This window comes from Anguilla anguilla, chromosome 14, assembly GCF_013347855.1.
Source record: "Anguilla anguilla isolate fAngAng1 chromosome 14, fAngAng1.pri, whole genome shotgun sequence".
NCBI lineage: Eukaryota > Metazoa > Chordata > Actinopteri > Anguilliformes > Anguillidae > Anguilla > Anguilla anguilla.
In genome coordinates, this window is record NC_049214.1 from 14,286,601 (window position 1) to 14,305,322 (window position 18,722).

The 18,722-nt window shown below is 44.2% G+C and overlaps 1 protein-coding gene across 1 annotated transcript; it reads right to left on the bottom strand.

Moving 5' to 3' along the window:
* Positions 1-7,330: 7,330 nt before the first annotated feature.
* On the bottom strand, positions 7,331-18,109 carry polm (polymerase (DNA directed), mu). The gene is made up of 11 exons (XM_035391270.1): positions 17,894-18,109; positions 17,063-17,246; positions 15,795-15,893; positions 15,085-15,255; positions 14,653-14,724; positions 14,447-14,567; positions 12,229-12,361; positions 11,971-12,073; positions 9,635-9,937; positions 8,038-8,121; positions 7,331-7,881 (listed from the first exon to the last, which is right to left on the bottom strand). The coding sequence occupies exons 1-11, from the start codon at positions 18,070-18,072 to the stop codon at positions 7,795-7,797; spliced, it is 1,536 nt and encodes a 511-aa protein (XP_035247161.1). The 5' UTR covers positions 18,073-18,109; the 3' UTR covers positions 7,331-7,794.
* Between the last annotated feature and the right edge of the window lie 613 nt (positions 18,110-18,722).

Consider the following 18,722-nt stretch of genomic DNA (forward strand, 5'->3'; position numbering starts at 1 on the left):
CTGGAATTACAGGAAGTAGGAATGAATTCATTGTAATTCAATCAGTCACACTACAAGATAACTTCATTACATCTGACATATAATTAACCACAAAATACCAATAATTACATCATTAATTTCTAAAAATGATTCCCATTTTATTAAGTCATGTAGAATCATAAGTAATTTTGCTTTTCACATCAATCTTGGTATCCACTGAATTAACTAGATTAATGCTGTTTTAGAGCATTGTGATCTAGACCTCATACAGAGAATTTCTTTATTTTTAAAGCCACAATCCCTTTCATTTACAATTCAATGTTTTACAGACACTTAAGACTTTGCTTATCGACACATTTAATTCATATGGCATAGCGTGTATTTTTCATTAAAATCAACATAATCTCGGTAGTCACAATCAATACCTAATTACACAATATACTAGAATATTATAATAAAATAATTATAATAATATTATTATAAAAAAATGTCAGGCCTGAATGCATGTTCTTAATCATTTTTATTAAACTTACTAGACAAGTTCAATTTGTATATAAATTGCAATTCTGATCTAAAACTCACATAGGATATCTTGATAGTTGTTAAAGGTATCAAAAGTGAACTTCATCTAAAGAAAGTACTTGAATATCATTGAATTGTAATTCTGCTTCCATTGAATTCAAATAGCAGTTCTGCTTCCTGATTGCTTGCTCAATTCATAATGCATTTCAACTTCAAGAATTGAATTGGAATTAAAGAAACATTCGCAAATTATTTTGAAATTGTGCACAACCCTGATGCTCATGCATGCATGCACACACTCTGTTCTATACAAGTGCATGCCACACATACAGTACACCCACAGACACACACACAAGTATGTGCACAATCACTCACAAATGTAAATGAACAAATGTGACAGGTGTCCCACCAAAACCCACAAATGTGACATAACCTGTGATGTGACATAGACTGTAATCCGGTTCTCAGGGCAAACACATTTTGCTTACAAACACCTGCCAATGAGGATAAAGGACATGCATGCTCCTGTGGGGAAAAGAAGAAACTAGCCCAACATTACACACCCACACACACATACGCACACACAAATGCACATGCACACACACACACACACACACACACACACAGGCGCAGTAAGGTTAGCATGTAGCAAGTTACCCACATATTAGCACATAGCCTCTTCCCCAAATTGTGGAACTTTCCTGTTGTGGGAAGGGTTTCTGTGACCTGTACTGCCAAATGGCCAAATGCCAAAAGCCAAAATGGGTTCACCCCAAAATGACACTAACTACCCTACGCTAAGCCCTCAGTGACTTGTTGCCTTTCATTTGGTTTGTATGTCAGACAATGCCAGCACTGTGAAGTCACATATAGCACTGAAACACAGAAATGTGCACTGTGCGTAATCACTGGGAATATACAGAATATTACCCATGCAGGTGTTGTTTGGGACTTTCTCGTCGTTCCCCTTTCTCACAAACGCAGCTTGACGCATGCTAGAGTTCATCTCTGTGATGGGAGGTGAGGCACATCCTCTGTGGCACAGTCTCGCACGCTCACAGGTGAAGCACAGAGGTGTGCCACTCACGGCCGGGATGGGCAGCTCTGCCAAACGCACACGACAGCTCAATCCTTTCACTTAACGCTTGAGAGCCCTCCTCCTTTCAGCCTCACCTGGGGGGGGGTGAGGGAGGGGTGAGGTCACTCAGCGGGCAGACAGCTTTCCTCTCTGGGAATGTGAGCATTCTGAGTCACTTGACTGGACAATCAGTACTCACAGACACAGCACAATACTGGCACATAAATCTCCATTTAAAAAAATAGAGAAATAAGTGAAAACTTGTTTTACTTTCATTTTTATGAGGACCACTTAGTCACTACTGCCTGTGAAAGATGAGGCTTATACGTTTTGCATCACATCTATACACCGATCAGCCACAACAGTAAAACCACCTGCCTAATATTGTGTAGGTCCCCCTTGTGCCGCCAAAACAGCTCTGACCCGTCGACAGTTCATAAAATCATGTGGAAATAATTCACTCTTTAACAATATCTTAGCTTTTTATAGCCCTGTAGCAACTAATAATGTAATAAACTACTAATAGTGTAATAACTCCCAATAATGTAATCCATTTCAGATGTTTTATGTAATAAAAACCAATAATGCAATAAGTAGGAGTAGTAGTAGTGTACTTCATTGATCCTCGGGGGGGAATTTGCACTGTTGCAGCATCAAAGACAACAAAGTAACACAATAAGATACAAATTTACAGTAGACACAAAATATCAGATACAAATATACAGTAGATACAAATATATACAGAAATCAAAATATACCAGAGGACACCTTCAGAGGTGGAGTCCATGCCTCGACGGGTCAGAGCTGTTTTGGCGGCACGAGGGGGACCTACACAATATTAGGCAGGTGGTTTTAATGTTGTGGCTGATCGGTGTATATACAGCAAGTTTGGACTCAGACAAACAGTACACATGCTAAAGCATTACAGCCCTTAAACTTCAAACGTGTGAATTTTGGATAGGCCAATACCACAGATTCTTTCGCCTCACCTGAAGTTAAAAATACAGAACTGGTATCTGGTGTCTAAAGAATGTGTTGTGATACTCCCGTAATTGGCAACTTAGGATCTAGGTCAGAGTGGATATCACTTTAATAGACAATAAAGCAAAAACATTCTTTCATTTTTGCATATGGCTGTGGCTAAACGTCTTTTTCATTTGCGTGAACGAGCTTCAAGAGAGCGCTGCGAAAAATGTTTCAGGCAATCAAGCCACAAAGGCTTCTCTGGAACACGAGATAATAACATGAGCTGTGGTTAGCTCATACATGCACATTTGAGGGATTGGCGGGTGGGGGAATCGAATAAAAGAGCATCTTTCATGCTCCAACTGGTATAATGACCCGACTGTGGCAAATTAAAAGTTTAATCTGTTTTTCATATAAAGTATTTTAAGCCAATCATTTTCAAAGCTACGTACACGTACTGTACCTACTCATAGCGGAATGGCCCTAACCTGATTCACCCATGCTAGTCTGGTATGATTGGCCTGTAGTAGTTTTTATTCATTGATTTCACAATATACAAAATGTTAAACAGAAATGTACCCACTGGGGAACTCAGTAGTTGATGGAAAATGTGTGGAAATCTTTTTCATTTCCCACAAGCACTTTTAAGCAGGGCTGTACAGAGACCTTTTGATGGGCAAGTGCTCAAGGTAAGAAAAGGCCACACCCACCCAGAAAAACTGTTTTACAACACCTAGTTATTGTACAGAATATATTTAACCAAAATGAATGAATGAAAAATAATGACAGCAACAATTATAATACTAACATTATTTTTTCATCATTTTTTCATCAAATCAAATGGGCACATACAGGATACTTTGGCACCGGGAGCCACCCCCTCTGCATGTACCTGCCTTTAAGTGTAAATACCCAATTAGAAGTTCTGGGGTTAAGTTTGGCCTCTTTATGAGCCTTAGGGTTCTTGGCTCTAAGGGTTATTGTGTAATCCGTTTCTGGCCAGGAAATAAACTCAAGATTTTCAGCTTTGGCTTGTGCAGGGGGGTCAACCAAGGCCATTCTGTTTCAGGATTTTGTGCCAGCTTTTGCTCTTAATTATTCAGTTACCTCAATCATGTCTTGATCTGTCATTTTTATAGGCCTAAGCACCAGCTACAGCCACAGACCGCAAGCATATCCTACAGATTTTACTATGCTCAAGTACAGGAGTGAGCCAGCTTAGTTTATAGAGCAGTCAGAAAACTCATTTGTTAGAAGAAAAACTTAATGTAGACCTCACCACCCATCTGGGACCAGAGCTGCGCACCCCTGCTTTAAGGAAATTGTACAGTCGCAAAGTTAAACTTTGACTGAATCAATCACTGAATACAGTGTGGAGACGCAACATGGACGTAACATTGTAAGAACCTTCACAATGTATGCTGTCAATGTTATAAACAAAAATAATAATAAACAAAACCGTCACTTCCCCCACACCCGCCCCGGGAGTCGGTCTCCACCGTTTCCAACAACACCACACCGGGTAGGCTATTAGGCTACTCATCACTGCGCTCCGGGGGAGAGAGCCGAAACGCCTCTCCATCTCTCGCTCCGATGATAATGATGATGATTGAGTTCGGCGTGCATCCTGATTGCCAACGGTGGCCTGATGGGGCTGTTTTTTTGTTTTTTCTGTCCCGACGGGAGGTCTGTGTCCTGCTCGTCGGCTCTCGCGAAGCGCGGCTGGCATCGCGGAGAGGAAGGAGGGGGAGAGGGGTTTAACCGTTCTCAGGTAGGCTCTCTCGCGAGGGTAGGTCCCGGGAGGCCGAACGTCCTCCCCGCTCTCACATCCTCCGCGCAGACAAACAGATCCGGAATCCCGCGAGTGGCGGCTCCTGAGAGCTGCCTTTTCCGGTTCACTGCGCGGGGCGTTGCCAGGTACGCTACCTTTCCTCCAGTGACTCGATCCGTCGTGACAGATAGCTCACTATTAGGTTTGTGTGTCTAATTAGCTCTGTCCTCCTGTGACTCACTCACCCTGCCTCATATCCAGACTCGTCTGGTCGGATTTCAGTTACATACAGCATGTTTAAAAAGCTCTGTATTTTTATATTTGAAGCGAGACGTGAGATTCAAACTGTTTTGTACGACTTAGTCATTAGGCACTTCCTGTGACCTCCACTCCCACCCCTTTCCTTAGTGTTGTAAAAGTGTTGTGTATCCACAGTAAGGGAGGCCTATATTTCTGTTTTTTGAAGGGTAGTACTATGCTTGTTTTTGTTTTCGCCAGTTACAGTGGCTCAATTTGCAAATGAGCTGCACACACCAGTACGCTCCAGTCCTAGGTTAGACCATCCTAAAATATTTCATGACAAGACACAAGAGAAGTCTTCAGCTGTCATTCTCAAGCTTAGCAATATCTGTTGCCAGCTTGTCAGATCACATTAATGATTGGGTGGGCTGATTAAATGATAAGAAGTTGGCATAAAATCCAATAACAGATACAACTCTTCTTTCACACCTCTTATGTTCAACATACTGCCTGTATGTGCCCTTTGACTGTTTTGCGTTGCCTTTGCCTTAAATCATTATGTTTCTTTTTAGCTTAAGGAGTGCCATGACATAGAATGTTTCTCTTCTGGAGACCAGCTAACACAGAAGTGCACAACTCCGGTCCTGGAGGGCTAGTCTGCGTTATAGTTTTTGTTCCAACCAATTACCTTTATTTTAGTTTTCTAACCACTCTATAAAGTATGCTGGTTCAATCCTGTACTTTTTGGGTACACTCGCCGTCTTGCTCTAACTGGTGTTTATACAAATGTCAGATCAAGATATGAATGAGCCAATTAAATCATTAAGAACAGAAGTCATGAAATGGATCAGATCTTGTTGTGCACCCATGTTCCTATGTTAAGCAATTATAATTCAGAAGTAACAAAAATATTAGCAATGATATGGCATAAATATGGCCTGGCTTTCATTCAAAGCATTTCTCCTATGAAACCCAGACTGGATCTATCTCCGTCTCCCTCCTTTCCTGATGTCTGTTCCCTCACTCCTTTCTTCCTCCTCCACCCAATGCCCCCCCCCTTCTCTGTCCTCATCCGTGTCCCCTGAGAGAATGGTACATTGCCGTTCACAGAGGTGGAGGAGAGAAACACTGAGAGAAAAACACACACAGCGTGTGAGGCACAGTGTGAGGCCATCCCCATCAGGACAGGAGAGCTCGCCCTCCCCACATCCAAACCCCACAGGACCTGTCCAAGGGGATTCCACAAAGGAAACAAGGCCTTCTTTTTTCTTTTCCCTCTCTCCCTCCCTCCTTTCCCTAGGGTCCCTCATCACTTTAACCTTCTGAAAAAAAAAAACAGCTGTGGCAGAGGATACAGAAGGTGTTTTCTTTTCACGAGTGTCAGTCGCATTAAGTGCGTGTTCATACCACAGACGCTGCTGGGGAAACGCGATTCGGTGCGTTTCGCAAAACACGGTAATATTCACACCTGGGATCTGCACTTGATTGAAGGTGCAACCAAAGTTGACAGCTCCACTAGGGAGGATGACTCAATCAAAGCACCTAGAGGTTTGGCCTTCACTTGCACTAATCAGTTTTTCCAGGATGCAACTGCAGTAAAAAGCTAACATAAACTCTTTGTATTTATTTCAAAATAGAATGTACTGGGTAATAAATAAAACAATAAACATTTATTTGCTGGTGAAAATTGTGTCCAAATCTCCAAGCTTTAGTGACCCAATCCACAGAAGGAAAACTGATTCAAGCAATGTGCTCTTGAAATGATTTATGGATGAATTCTGTGCCAACTGAAACCAGATGAGTATCAATTCATCCCATTTAATTTTTCAGTTTTGCCCTTCGCAACAAATTAAAACAGCACAGCAGTCTAGTACACATCACTGAGTTTATACGTGTCCAGTTTCATTAAATAAGCTGTCAGCTTCTGTACAAGCAGACAATTGTTCTGAATACTTTTATAGTAAGCTGAAAACATTTTGGCTACCTTTTATCATTTAACTTCTTAAGATTTAGTATTGGTATTGCTCTAATGGCGATTTACATTTTAAAAAATCACTGGTGTGTCTGCCAGTCAGAAGTGAACTTCAAGTGAATATCATTACAGAACAGACACAGCATATTAGCCCTCCAGTTCATGAGTTTAGAATTAGCATATTTTACATTACGAAAGGAAATGTCAGAATCTTTCTGTTTATGAATTTGAGAAAATCTTCAGCTAGTGGCATACAGAACACTTTAAACTTAAAGTGATTTCACAGGGTTTAAAATTAATTTATTCATTTTTCAGACTACGCCCTGGGCCTTAACTAAAATATGTTTAAAACTTTTAGGGGGTGCTCTGCCCCCTCTTTGAGTGCAAACCCTTCCTTCGTTTGTCAGCCCCAATGACCGTTCATGTTCCCCCATTAGAGAGTGATTTGGATGTGTCCGGATGTGTCGGATGTTCAGTCAGGCACAGGAGATAGACGGGGGAGATGAGGGGGTTCTTGGGTAATGGGATGAGGCGGGGGCTCTGTCGTCAGGTCTCCATCACCATTAGGAGTGAGGGGTGCAATGTGTCAGAGCCCAAATGATTTCATACACACTTCAGGAACTAATGTGAGCGTGACAAACCATTTAACAATCCGAACAGTGCTAAACAGAAGGGTGCAGGTTCTAATCCTTGGTAGGGGCAATCCTTGGTGTGGCCTTGATCAAGAACTGCCTCAGTGAGTGTCCATCTATCCAAGTGGGCAGTGAGTACCTTCAACATTAATCCACCCATCTCACTCAGCTATGAAAAAGCAAATCTTTATTTTAAAATTTTAGTGTCCTGTGTTATTTGAATATCTCTAGGTAAATATACCCACAAAGGCACAGTTAAAATTTAGGACAAGAAGGACTGTACATAAGTAACATGCTTTAGGCACACACGTGAGCTGGGAGAGGCCATGTGAACAGAAAGTGAAGTACTGATACACTCTTTTCACATTCAGTTTCCCCCAGATTTAATATTAAGAACCATTCAAGTCAGTAATGAATTTTATGGTCCATTACATGAGTTCCAATATCTGCTGCAGAAAAAGAACAACAATGAAGTTACTCTTAATCTCCAGAGTACAGCCAACTTCCATGTACACTATATACACGCGTGTGTGCACACGCTCATGCACGCACAAGTTCAAAAGAATTAAAATCTTTGTGCAGTAAATTTTTCCTCCAGTGTGAGGCACCGCCCACATCCAGTTGTGTGGGTGGGTCAGGCATTCCTCTCAGATGGGGGAATGAACTGCAGGCCCAGGTGAGCAAAGATCTCCTCCTCTGAGCTGGCCCGCAGGTACCGCTTCTGTGTGTGTGTGTGTGTGTGTGTGTGTGTGGGTGAGAGAGAGAGAGGGAGATGGGGAAGAGTGAGAGAGTCATTCAGGAAACAGGTCTGTCGGTCTACTTGTGTGTGTGCATGTGCGTGTGTGTGTGTGTGTACTTGTCCAGCTTTGTAACTCACCTGTTGACTGTCATATAGAGCGTGGCTGCTGAGAGACATGTGTTTCTCCTGCCCAGCCCAGCGTCGGAGGTCCCGCTCAAAAAGCTGCAGAGAGATAGAGAAAATTATTTTATTTATTTGTTTATTTATTTATTATTTATTATTATTATCTTATTTTCTTTTTTGGGATTATTATTATTATTATTATTATTATTATTATTATTAATAACTTATTTTCTTTTTTGGGATTATTATTATTATTATTATTATTATTATTAATAATAATAATAATAACTTATTTTCTTTTTTGGGATTATTATTATTATTATTATTATTATTATTATTACTATTATTTTGTGTTTGTCGTTGTTACTACAGTTAGACACAGCAATTGTTTGGTTCAATTCATGTTCATGCTCTAATGTCTTTCTGTATTTCTATATGTACACTTATATTTAATAATATACACAATATTTCATAATATATTTCATGCCAATAACGCATTTTGAATTTGAATTTGAGAGAGGGCTAAATTTCAGTGTCCCTTCAATGCCCTTTGACGGAAGGGGGGTTAGGCAGGAGGTATTGGCCAGATAAAGGCCTGGGTCAGCCTCAGCAATCAAAGATACCCACACAAGAGGGGGATAGACTGGAGATGACACGGAGGAAGAGGGAAACGGGTAAAAACAGAGGGACACACTAGGGTAGAGCTGATGGGCAAACAGAGAGGAGGGCGAGAGAGAGGAAGAGGGGGCTCGAAAGGGAAGGGTGGGGAGAAGTGGATGGCAAAGACAGAACAGAGGGAGGGCCCTGGTGCCAAAGCCGCTGACCGTAGCGCAGGTTGCTAATTAACCCGGGCCGACAGAAATTAGCCCATTAATTAAGCAATTAACACCTGACCTCCCGGGCCAGCTGGGCTAGGCCATGACTGGCAGACCGCATAAAGCAGTCCAGGCCAGTCGTCAGGGTGACACCAATAAGAGACCGACCCCAATCCATCACAACCAATCGTGGGGCCAATATCCAGCACACGCTGCCCCTGCTGTCTGATGACATACAGCCCATTACCTCTCACTGACTTTTAAGTGGAAAACTGGTTCTGACATCCCCCACATGGAAATATCACACACTGAAGCATCACAAACCTGCGTGAAAGCTGCCTTTGTAACAGTCTCAACACAGACAGTCAGGAATGCCAATATATCTAGGATATTTATATACTTTGTCAACATCATAAAAAATCTCCAAAAAGGTAACAAAGACAATGAAAAAAACATTTACATTATATTAAACAAGTTATAGTGACATGCCGCTTGATTAATCTTTATTAGTCACAGAGTCTGGGAACATTGACAGTACACAAAGGATGATGCAAACGTTTTGTTTATGTATCATAAATTCTCAAAAATTGCGATACGTGGATGTTTTTTTAATGACGCCAACAATATGAGCAACAGATAAGGAAGTAATAAAAATAAAATAACGGTAATAAAAGGAAGTAGACATGTAAAAAGAAAGCAGAAGTGTGCACCAATCACAACACTGAACCAAAATGGCATGTTTGGCATGACATTGCGTATAAATTGGCCCCCCAGGTTTGGGTGACATGAGTGGCTACCTGCGACCCGGTCCAGCCCAGCAGAGCAAAGGCGAACTGACTGACGGGCGTGACGACCAGATCCACTCTCACGGCCTTCCAGTCCGGGGACTCGCTTGCTCGCCGCCCCAGAGCAGAGTCGTTATCCTGGGGCTGCTCCTCACAGACGGCCAGGGGATGCTGCTGGAGCCTGGCGTGACGCCGCTCAAGTCTGAAGATGGAGAAGCACCTCTCGAAGCGGTCCATGTTATGAGGGGGGCGGGCGGGCCCGTCCTTGGCCTCCAGGTAGGAGTTCATGTTGGTCTTCTGGTATAGCAGCAGACCCTGAAAGCAAGCCATCGTTTGAGATGAATGCAAACCCTTCACAAGAGGACTCCAGAGGTGCCGGGAAAGATGTTTTATACATAAACCAGATGGTCAGCTCCTGCATTTCCTTCCTCCCTTTGCATTTCCTTGAATTTTAACTTATTGTAGGCATGGTTATGTGATAAATTAATTCAATAGAACAATTTCAACATATGTGCTGAGAGCACACTGATGATTTTGTTAGTCTTCATCATGAAAATGCTCCTTCCTCACCCAAGATGCAAAACAGCTACAATAATCTCCCATCTTGCAATCTCTCGTCTAGATTACTGTAGCTCCCTGGCCTATTGGCCTGAGCTATCAAGCCACTGGAACTGGTCCAGAAAGCTGCTGCCTGCCTGGTCTTTATCTTGCCTTCTTTGGCATGCAATTCAAATCTCTCACACTGGCATACCAAGCTGTGAATGGTTCTAGCCCTTCCTATCTACAGACAATGATTACACCACACACGCCAACCACACCTCACTGCTTAGCGTCCTCTCACCAGCTGGCTGTGCCATCACTGAGCACCTGGCATATTTGTATTTAATAGTAAAAAAAACAAATCCTCTCCCTTTATCTCAAAGGCAATGAGGTCTGCACCTGGGCGGTAGCCCTTATATGACAAACTTACACGACTGTAATCGTGTTGGCTGAAAGCATCTGGTAAATGACTAAATTGTAGATTCTTTTTTTTTGCCATTTTCTCCCATTTTCTCCCCAATTTAGTCGTTATACCAATTCCCTGTGTGTATCACAGTCCTGGTCGATGCGCTATCCTCAGTCGGTCTGGGGAGGGTATAGACTACCACATGCCTCCTCCGATCGCCAGCCGCTTCTTTTCACCTGACAGCGAGGAGTTTCACTGGGAGAGCGTAACGCACGCGGAGGTTCGCGCTATCTCCGCCCCGACCAACCAGTAGGAATCGCTAATGCAACGATCAGGACTCATACCCTCACCGGCGAACACTGCCAATTGTATTCGTAGGAACGACTGACCAAGCTGGAAGTACCGCTGCAAGGGATTGAACCTGGGTCTCTGCGGTGGTAGGCAAGTGCTTATACCTCTACGCTACCCAGACGGGCCTAAATTGTACACACATGTAGGCGATGCCCTAATATCTGGTCTGGAGACGTCCTATTACGATCGTCTCTGAGCCAACTGGGCAGAGGGAAACGCCAGGCCTCCCAGGGTGAACAAATGTAAATATACTTTGTTAACTGCGCTACAGACCCACGTGCTGTGTATGCAGAATGTTGAGTGACGCGTGGCGGCTGGGTGCCGTCACGGCTGCCGCCGGGCTGGCCGCAGCTGCAGGAACCGCGCAGCCACCGATTTCACCGAGCGCAGAAGGGAGGGACAGCTGCACCTCGCTCGCTAAGCACCGGCTGCAGCAATCAGACGGCTGCATTACAGGGAGAGCGAGACGGGCGATCCAGGAGACAGGCCCAAAGGCTGCAGGCAGCTCAACCTGTCCCTGCTAATAGTCACTTTTACCCTCAGATCTGTCAGCCAGCGCCCCGGAGTACCCGCCCAATCGCACCAGACTGTCCTGCTGGAGCCCTACGAAGGATGGAAAGCCGAAGAAACGGCCCGAAAACTGAAGCCCTCTTCTCAACATTAGTTATCTTTCATTTGTTTTTCCCTTTCGCTCTCTCTCTACCCCGGCCCTGGGTGCAATTCTAATTTGGCTCTGATGATTGGACAATCACATTCTGTTTTAACACTGTTTTAATAATGGTGGTTCTTCAAGGTTCCATCTGGTAAAGAAGATTCCATTTGGCGACTGGAAGACCAGTTCTGCAGAGAATTTTGAGCAGCCTATATTGCTAGCTATTCAACAATGCGCACTCTGAAAATACTGTACAAAAAAAAAAAGAATTTGAATCCTTTTGAATATTTTATTATCAGTACCAGGAGCTTAAACCATGGCAGAGAGAGAACTTTTGATGTTAGTAATGAGGAGCTGACCATCTGGTCTGATTGGGCTGGGCCTAATTGAGGGTCTTACCCGAGCTTCCAGCCAGCTGACCACTTTTGGCATCAAGCCCTCCTCTTTCCCCTCCTCTGGGTGAGTGATGAGGAAGTCCACATCGTGTCCGGTCGGCTTGCCCCTGCAGAGGACGCAAGGAGACACCCATCTTGGCCTTCATCCCCAAACCCCCCCCCCCCCCCCCCCCCCACCACCCCACCCCAACCCAGAAAACGACCCTCACAATTACTCCAAAGCTGCAGTAAAGAGAAAAAAAACCCCTGAACTTCCACAAACCTCCTGAATCCCCCTGTCAGAGTTATTCTCGCCCCCGGCAACACTGCCTGGACCGCCTCTTCCACGATCTGACTAATGGCGTCGGCTTCTGCCTTGGTGACGGGCGTGTTGAGGTCATCGTAATACTGTAGACCTGAGAGAGAGGGAAGAGAGAGAGAACACAAATAGAAGTGATGCTCACTTTCAAAAAGACCTTTTATTAAACAAGATAAAATGTGGTACACAAACCACAAAAACAGTTAAGAATCTCTGTCTCAAAGTACATTCAAATTTACAGAAGAGTGCAGCGAAACAAAGAACTTATTTAACAGCCAATCTCATCAGCCATAACGTGCCTCTCAGCCACCCGCACGGCAAAGTGCTGCTTCCATCGTCCATTTAAACGAGTCATCGGTGCTCACCGAGTCAGAAAAAGCCCATTCCAGCCATAATCTAGAGACAATCAATGAAAATATTGCAAAATGAGACTGTATTTCAATGCTTTGCCTTTCCTGCCTGGCCCAGAGATCACACAACTAGCTTTCCCTGCACAAGAATTATGTTTATCAATGTGCAATGCTCTCTCCTTTCCTATAATTAAAAATATGTTAAATGCCACCATCACCAATTTATTATCAACTAAAATAATGGCCTTAGCCAAGAGCAATCAATGAATAAGTGAGAAAACATCAACCATTTTAAAAAGATTCAACTCCTATACACGCAGGATGATCTTGATAACTTGTTTGAGGTAAAGACACTGTGCAAGATCCTCCACAGTAGGGAGGATTGTGGAGGTCAGTGCTCCACCCTGGAGATCAGTGCTTCTCAACCCTGCTCAATGTCTTTTGGTTTCGGTCGTCACATGCCCTTAATCGGTCAATTAATGTGGCTGATTCAAGTCACCTCATCTTGTTTCTTTGGTCTGAACTTGGTTATTGACTTTAATGTGTACATGAAAGCCAGCAGATACTTTGGACAACCAGCATCAGGGTTGAGAACCACTGCTGTAGACGCTCAAACTCCTGCCCTCTGCCCAGTAAACCCACTGCTCATCTGTTACGCTGATGATTCTGATGACTCTGAAAACTGCTTAGGGCTTTTCCCCACAACATGCCTGCTTGATCACTAGCTGTTAAGTTATTTCTGTTTAGCCCTAGCAAACTATTTTGGAAACAGAGCACAGGTTGCAGTGGGTAGTCAGCAAGCACCTCAATTCTTATTTTGGGACATCTGGGAGGGACTTATGGCCGGACTTTCAATGAGAGGACTGGTTCCAGTTTGGCGCGGGTTCTGGACCTGCACGCTGCCCAATGAGACCCTGCAGCCTCCACAGTGCTTGTATACGTACTGATGGTCTATTAAGTGTCTAGGATAGATGTCTGTCATAATAAATTTGTCTTTTTTAGACCACTTTGTGCTCTACTGGGTTTTCTCTGGGGTTCTGGCTATGGATGATGTGGCTCAGTCTTATGCCCATCACCATATTATCATACAGGTGGATTTTAGAATGTAACATCGGTAAAATGCTAACTTGTATAAAGAACGTCATAAATTGAGTAAAGCATCTGCCCCCTCCCCGCCCCCCCCATTATTTCAAGAAGGATATCCTTTAAACTATTCAATTTTAAAATGAAAAAAGGGAGCGAGAGAAAATCAAGATAGCCAGAGAGAGCTGAAGCCAGTCGCACAGCAACATGTCCCAGAGAGGAAACATAAATATTCATTTTTGCTGTTCCTTCCAAAAAATGAAGGCCATATCTGCCATTTCCTTATTTCATCATCTGCCCACATAAGACACTGGAGCAGACAGACTCGGTCTGCCCTGGACTGCAGCCACTGCACATTCACAGGAGTGTTAAACAAACAAAGCACAATATTAGCAGCACGTTTAATAGGATTATTACTGAAGCGTCTAAGAATATGACAGAGTAATGATGTGTAGCGGTGCTAGCGCTAGCTACAGGAGGGTTAATAAACCTAATCTTCACAAGTTTCTCATTAGCTACATTCACACACAGAGGGGGGTGCAGGCGGGGGGTCCCAGAAAACCCCCTTCCCCTGCGGTTACGCATCATTAAATCGCAGAGCTGAAATCAAAAGCTAAAGTGGAGGGGGACTGCCTCCACTGAAACAAAATGCCTGCAACGCTACTCGCTGCAACCAGCAGTCAAGGTTATACGTATATGGAAGGCAGACAGGACGGAGCATGCATGCTGGTGGTGTGGAAGAACCATACCTGCCTGCTGGGTGTGGTTAAGCTTGTACCCCAACTTCACCACATCGGAGGGGCGCCGCAGACCCTCCCGAAACCAACGATCTGCAGTTTTCACCCCCACCCCAAAGATTCCCGTCAGCGCCTGAGAGACAAACAGAGCGGTCCTGGTCAGACACCTGAGAGAACGAGCATGCCCACTGGAAGAGCCCCCCCCCCTCACGGCAGACCTTCATTGCCTGGTACAGCTCAGAGTGCAGCACCGTCTCCACCTCGCGTGATTTCCCATCTTCCAGGATCTCCTGTAAAGAGAAAGAGGAAACATATTTACACATAACCCACGTTCAGCCACTCATTAAAGCACATTAACATACATTTCCAATTTCAAAGAAATGAGAGCAAGAAGGAGAGAGAAACTTTCATTATCCCCAAATTCAATTATCATTAAATATATGTTCATAGAATAATACGTATGATAATCTCAAAAATAGTTGATGACGCATATACCATGCCATGCAATGCAAATGGGTGTTCAACTGATTCTGAGAGAGAAGGGAAAGACACAGAAAAGGAATGCCCTAAAACAATTCCCTGAGTATATGACAAAACCCTCCCCCTCAGTCAAACACCACCCTCACTAGCCTTGAATTGACCTGTCCCACCTTAATTACTCTCTGTGAATGGCCCCCTAGACACGGCAAGCCCTGGAGGTCCTCCATCTTCTGCACGGCCTGGGGGAGGGCCTTCAGCACAGACCCCGCCCTCCTGAACGCCACGCTCCGCCCCTCATCCTCACAGAACTCCGCATTCTCTGCCAGTACCAGGAGAGCATCCTATGGGAACAGAGGCTGTTAGGGTGATGCTAGATTCTGAACATGCACAACCCATTCGCCCTCTGCCATCCGGCTCCAGAAAGCGTGCTCCTTCATCAAATGTGCACCACAAATAGACCACCAATTTGAGATGCAGTAAGGCACATGCATTATATCACACTACATTCACTTAGCAGATGCTCTTATCCAGTGCAACTTATAAAATGAAGAAATAAGTCGCGAAATGATAAGCCAAGATGAGCTGAACAGTCTGTTGTTGTCATAAAATATTCTCATATTTTTTACGCATGTTCAACACATTTATAGGAGCAGCAGTGACAACGGAAAAGGATAATTAACACTCCTAAAGCCAGCAACAGTGTAACAAGAACAGTCATCGTGAACATGCAGGTTTTTAGCATGGGAAAATACGCTACACATTTTGTGCAGTTTCACTGTGTCAGAGCCATAGAACATGGAACACTCCACTCTGGAATTTAGATCTATAGAAAATAGGACAAAAATGTGACCAGAGCATTGTGAGAAAGAGACAGACTTACTGTGAGCAGTGTGTTATGGTGCTGCAATGGCGTTCTCCTCTGGCACGCATATCCTTTCATTGTGGTCACCATGGCACCAGAGCTGGGCTGCATTCTCACCTATTAATCACATAGCACATGGTTTAATCATCAACTGAACAGAGTGACACAGACATTAAATTCAGAAGAAGCAGCTTAAGAAACCTGGCACCTAGCAAGACCTAAGGTACGGTGAAAAACAGGGACCTAATACAACTTTAAAAAAAAGGTGAATATGGGACCAATTTCATTGATGAATAAACAAATAAATAAATATTACTGGCACCCAACGTGGGGCCCGACATGTCCGATTTCGACCCTAATTTGGAATATGCAATTAGTTACATTCAACTGGCAATTAGATTAATGCACAATCCCCACGGCCAATTTGTGAGAACGTTCACATCTGCAGTTCTCGTCCAAAACACGTGGTGTTGCCAGTGTGCTTTCACAATGCAGCACACAGCCAAGCCTGCATAGATAGGGATAGGGAGGAAGACCTTTCATATGCGGCTTTGGGATGCAGTCCATGGGTGCCTGATAGGCCAGCAGGGGTTGCTAAAGAGCAATGAAACATGGACCCTTAACCGAATGCGCTTTGCCCTATGAAGCTGCCTGCCACAGCAGGCAATGGCACTGTACGGATTTGATCAGAGACTGTGGGGCTCGTCTACGCAGCACAGCCTGGTGCCTTAACCAAATGATCCACCCAGCAGCCCACATCTACTAAATGCATTAATCAAACAATGTACAAATGAGACTTAGTGTCCGTGCGTGTCAAAAAACAGTTGTTTCCTTCTCAAAATATGTATAGCTCATACTTACAATTCTGTCACTCGTGGGAGGAGTGCCAACACCAAAAAATACTTTTTTTTCTTCTCATTAACCAAAAAGCCAAGAGTGTACCTATGAGGGGCTGTGTTTGCCCCCCAGACCAGCTGAACAACTCTGCAGTAAAACTGCTGAAAATAGATCAGCTAAGTGGTGAGAAACAGCAACCTGGCACCCAGGGGCTTTTTAAAGGTAAGAGTGAATAGCACTGGTCTGAACAGGAAGTCAGTGGATTCAGACGGGAGCCGACAGGAAGAGGGAAGGTCCTAGCCAACTCCTGCGGGAGCAGAGCAGTACACACATTTCCTGACGGAACAGTACATTCAAATGGAGGCATGGATCACATGAGAGATATCAGGAACCACGTGCCCAGAGCGCGGCGCCAGCCTGGGTCACGTGCTGGAGGTGCCCTCGCTCACCCACAGCTGGTGTCTGTCCTGGATGTCCACCGGATGGCCTGCCGCCATGCTGTCAGTGAACCAGCTGATGTCCAGCAGGTGGGCGGGGACTCCTGTCCCTCCTCCCCCGGGTGTCTGTGCCTCCAGCCAATCCCGGACCTCCTCCCCAGAGTTGTTTTCTGACACAACGTGTGTGACAGATTGGCTGAACCAGAGAAGACGCCATCAGAACAGACAGGTGGCAAATGCAATACACGGATGTAAACAAGCCCTGTGATTTCTTGTCTGGACTATAACACCTTACTGGCCGGCTTTCCAGCCAAAGCTATCAGGCTGCTGCAACTGATCCAGAATGCTGCTGCCCACCTGGTCTTCACCCTGCCAAAATTCACATATGCCAAGTCATTTTTGAACACTCTTCATTAGCTTCCGGTGACTGCCAGTATTCAATTCAAATCACTCACCCTGGCATACCAAGCTGCAAATGATACATCTCATTCCTGTCTTCAGGATGATCACACTATACACTCCATCTAGACCTCTCTATTCAGCATTCTCTAACCAGCTGGCTGTCCCATCTCTTTGATCCCCTGTGCCACCCCCTCAAGGCTCTGGCTCTTCTCTGACCAACCTTCCCAAATCAGTCAGGAAGGCAGAATGACTGACCGTCTTCCACAAACATCTCAAAACTGAAATTTGCACGTGATACTCATGTTGGTGAACATTTCTTTAAGAATCAGGGAAGAAAAAAATCCTGAGATTATGTACAAGAAAAACGTATTTGACTACTTGTTTTTTCATAAAATCATGCCTTAATTTATGCACGTTTAATTGGTTTCTCCCTTTCCCCACCTGTAACATTCCTCAACACAAAATCCTTTTCTCCTGCCAAGTCCAGTGAGGAAGGTTTTACGGCTCGCTCCCATCTTTCGCTCCAGGAGGAATATGATGACATGGGGGAACTTGGTAACCACAACATCATCGGTGCCGGCAGCCCTCGACTTTGTCTTCCTGCGTTTAAGAGGAACCATAAGGATTGCAGCTCAGCACCAAACAGTGCTCCCTAGCCGGATGGCCTGAGTACAGCTCTTGAAAAACGACTGAACAGCGACTATAAGTAAGATGCAATAACAGAACAACACGTTAACAGCGCACTCTGCTGCAATAGGTGCAAAAGCGGCAGGCACACGTTCTTATACAGTTCATTGGGTAGGCGTAAATTACATCGATTGTCACTCAAAATAGATCCGACTAGGAAACCGGAAGTGGTATATATACGCGAGGTTAGCAAACAAACTAGTTAATTCGCATGTTTAATCTGGAAATCAAGCTTTAAAATAGTTCCGTAAAATTATTGTGATATTGTCTCGTTGTAAAATAGATACACTACGTATTTGTTCCAAATATTCAAGCTCGCTTTCCCGACACATCGGGGATAGCTAACGTTAGCTCGCTCGATAGCAACTTTTTAACAGACTAACACGTTAACTCTGGTGGCATTTCACAATTTTGCCGATACTTAGCTAAGATAATTTCAGCGAGCTAAAGTAAACGGAAAACGAAACTTGGGTTTTCAAGGATGGTGTGACCAGCAAGCATCTGCCCATACGAACAGGAAGGAAAGCTATGACATGGTTAACATTACTAAGCTATTAAGACGGCCTTCTTTTCAATCGAATTT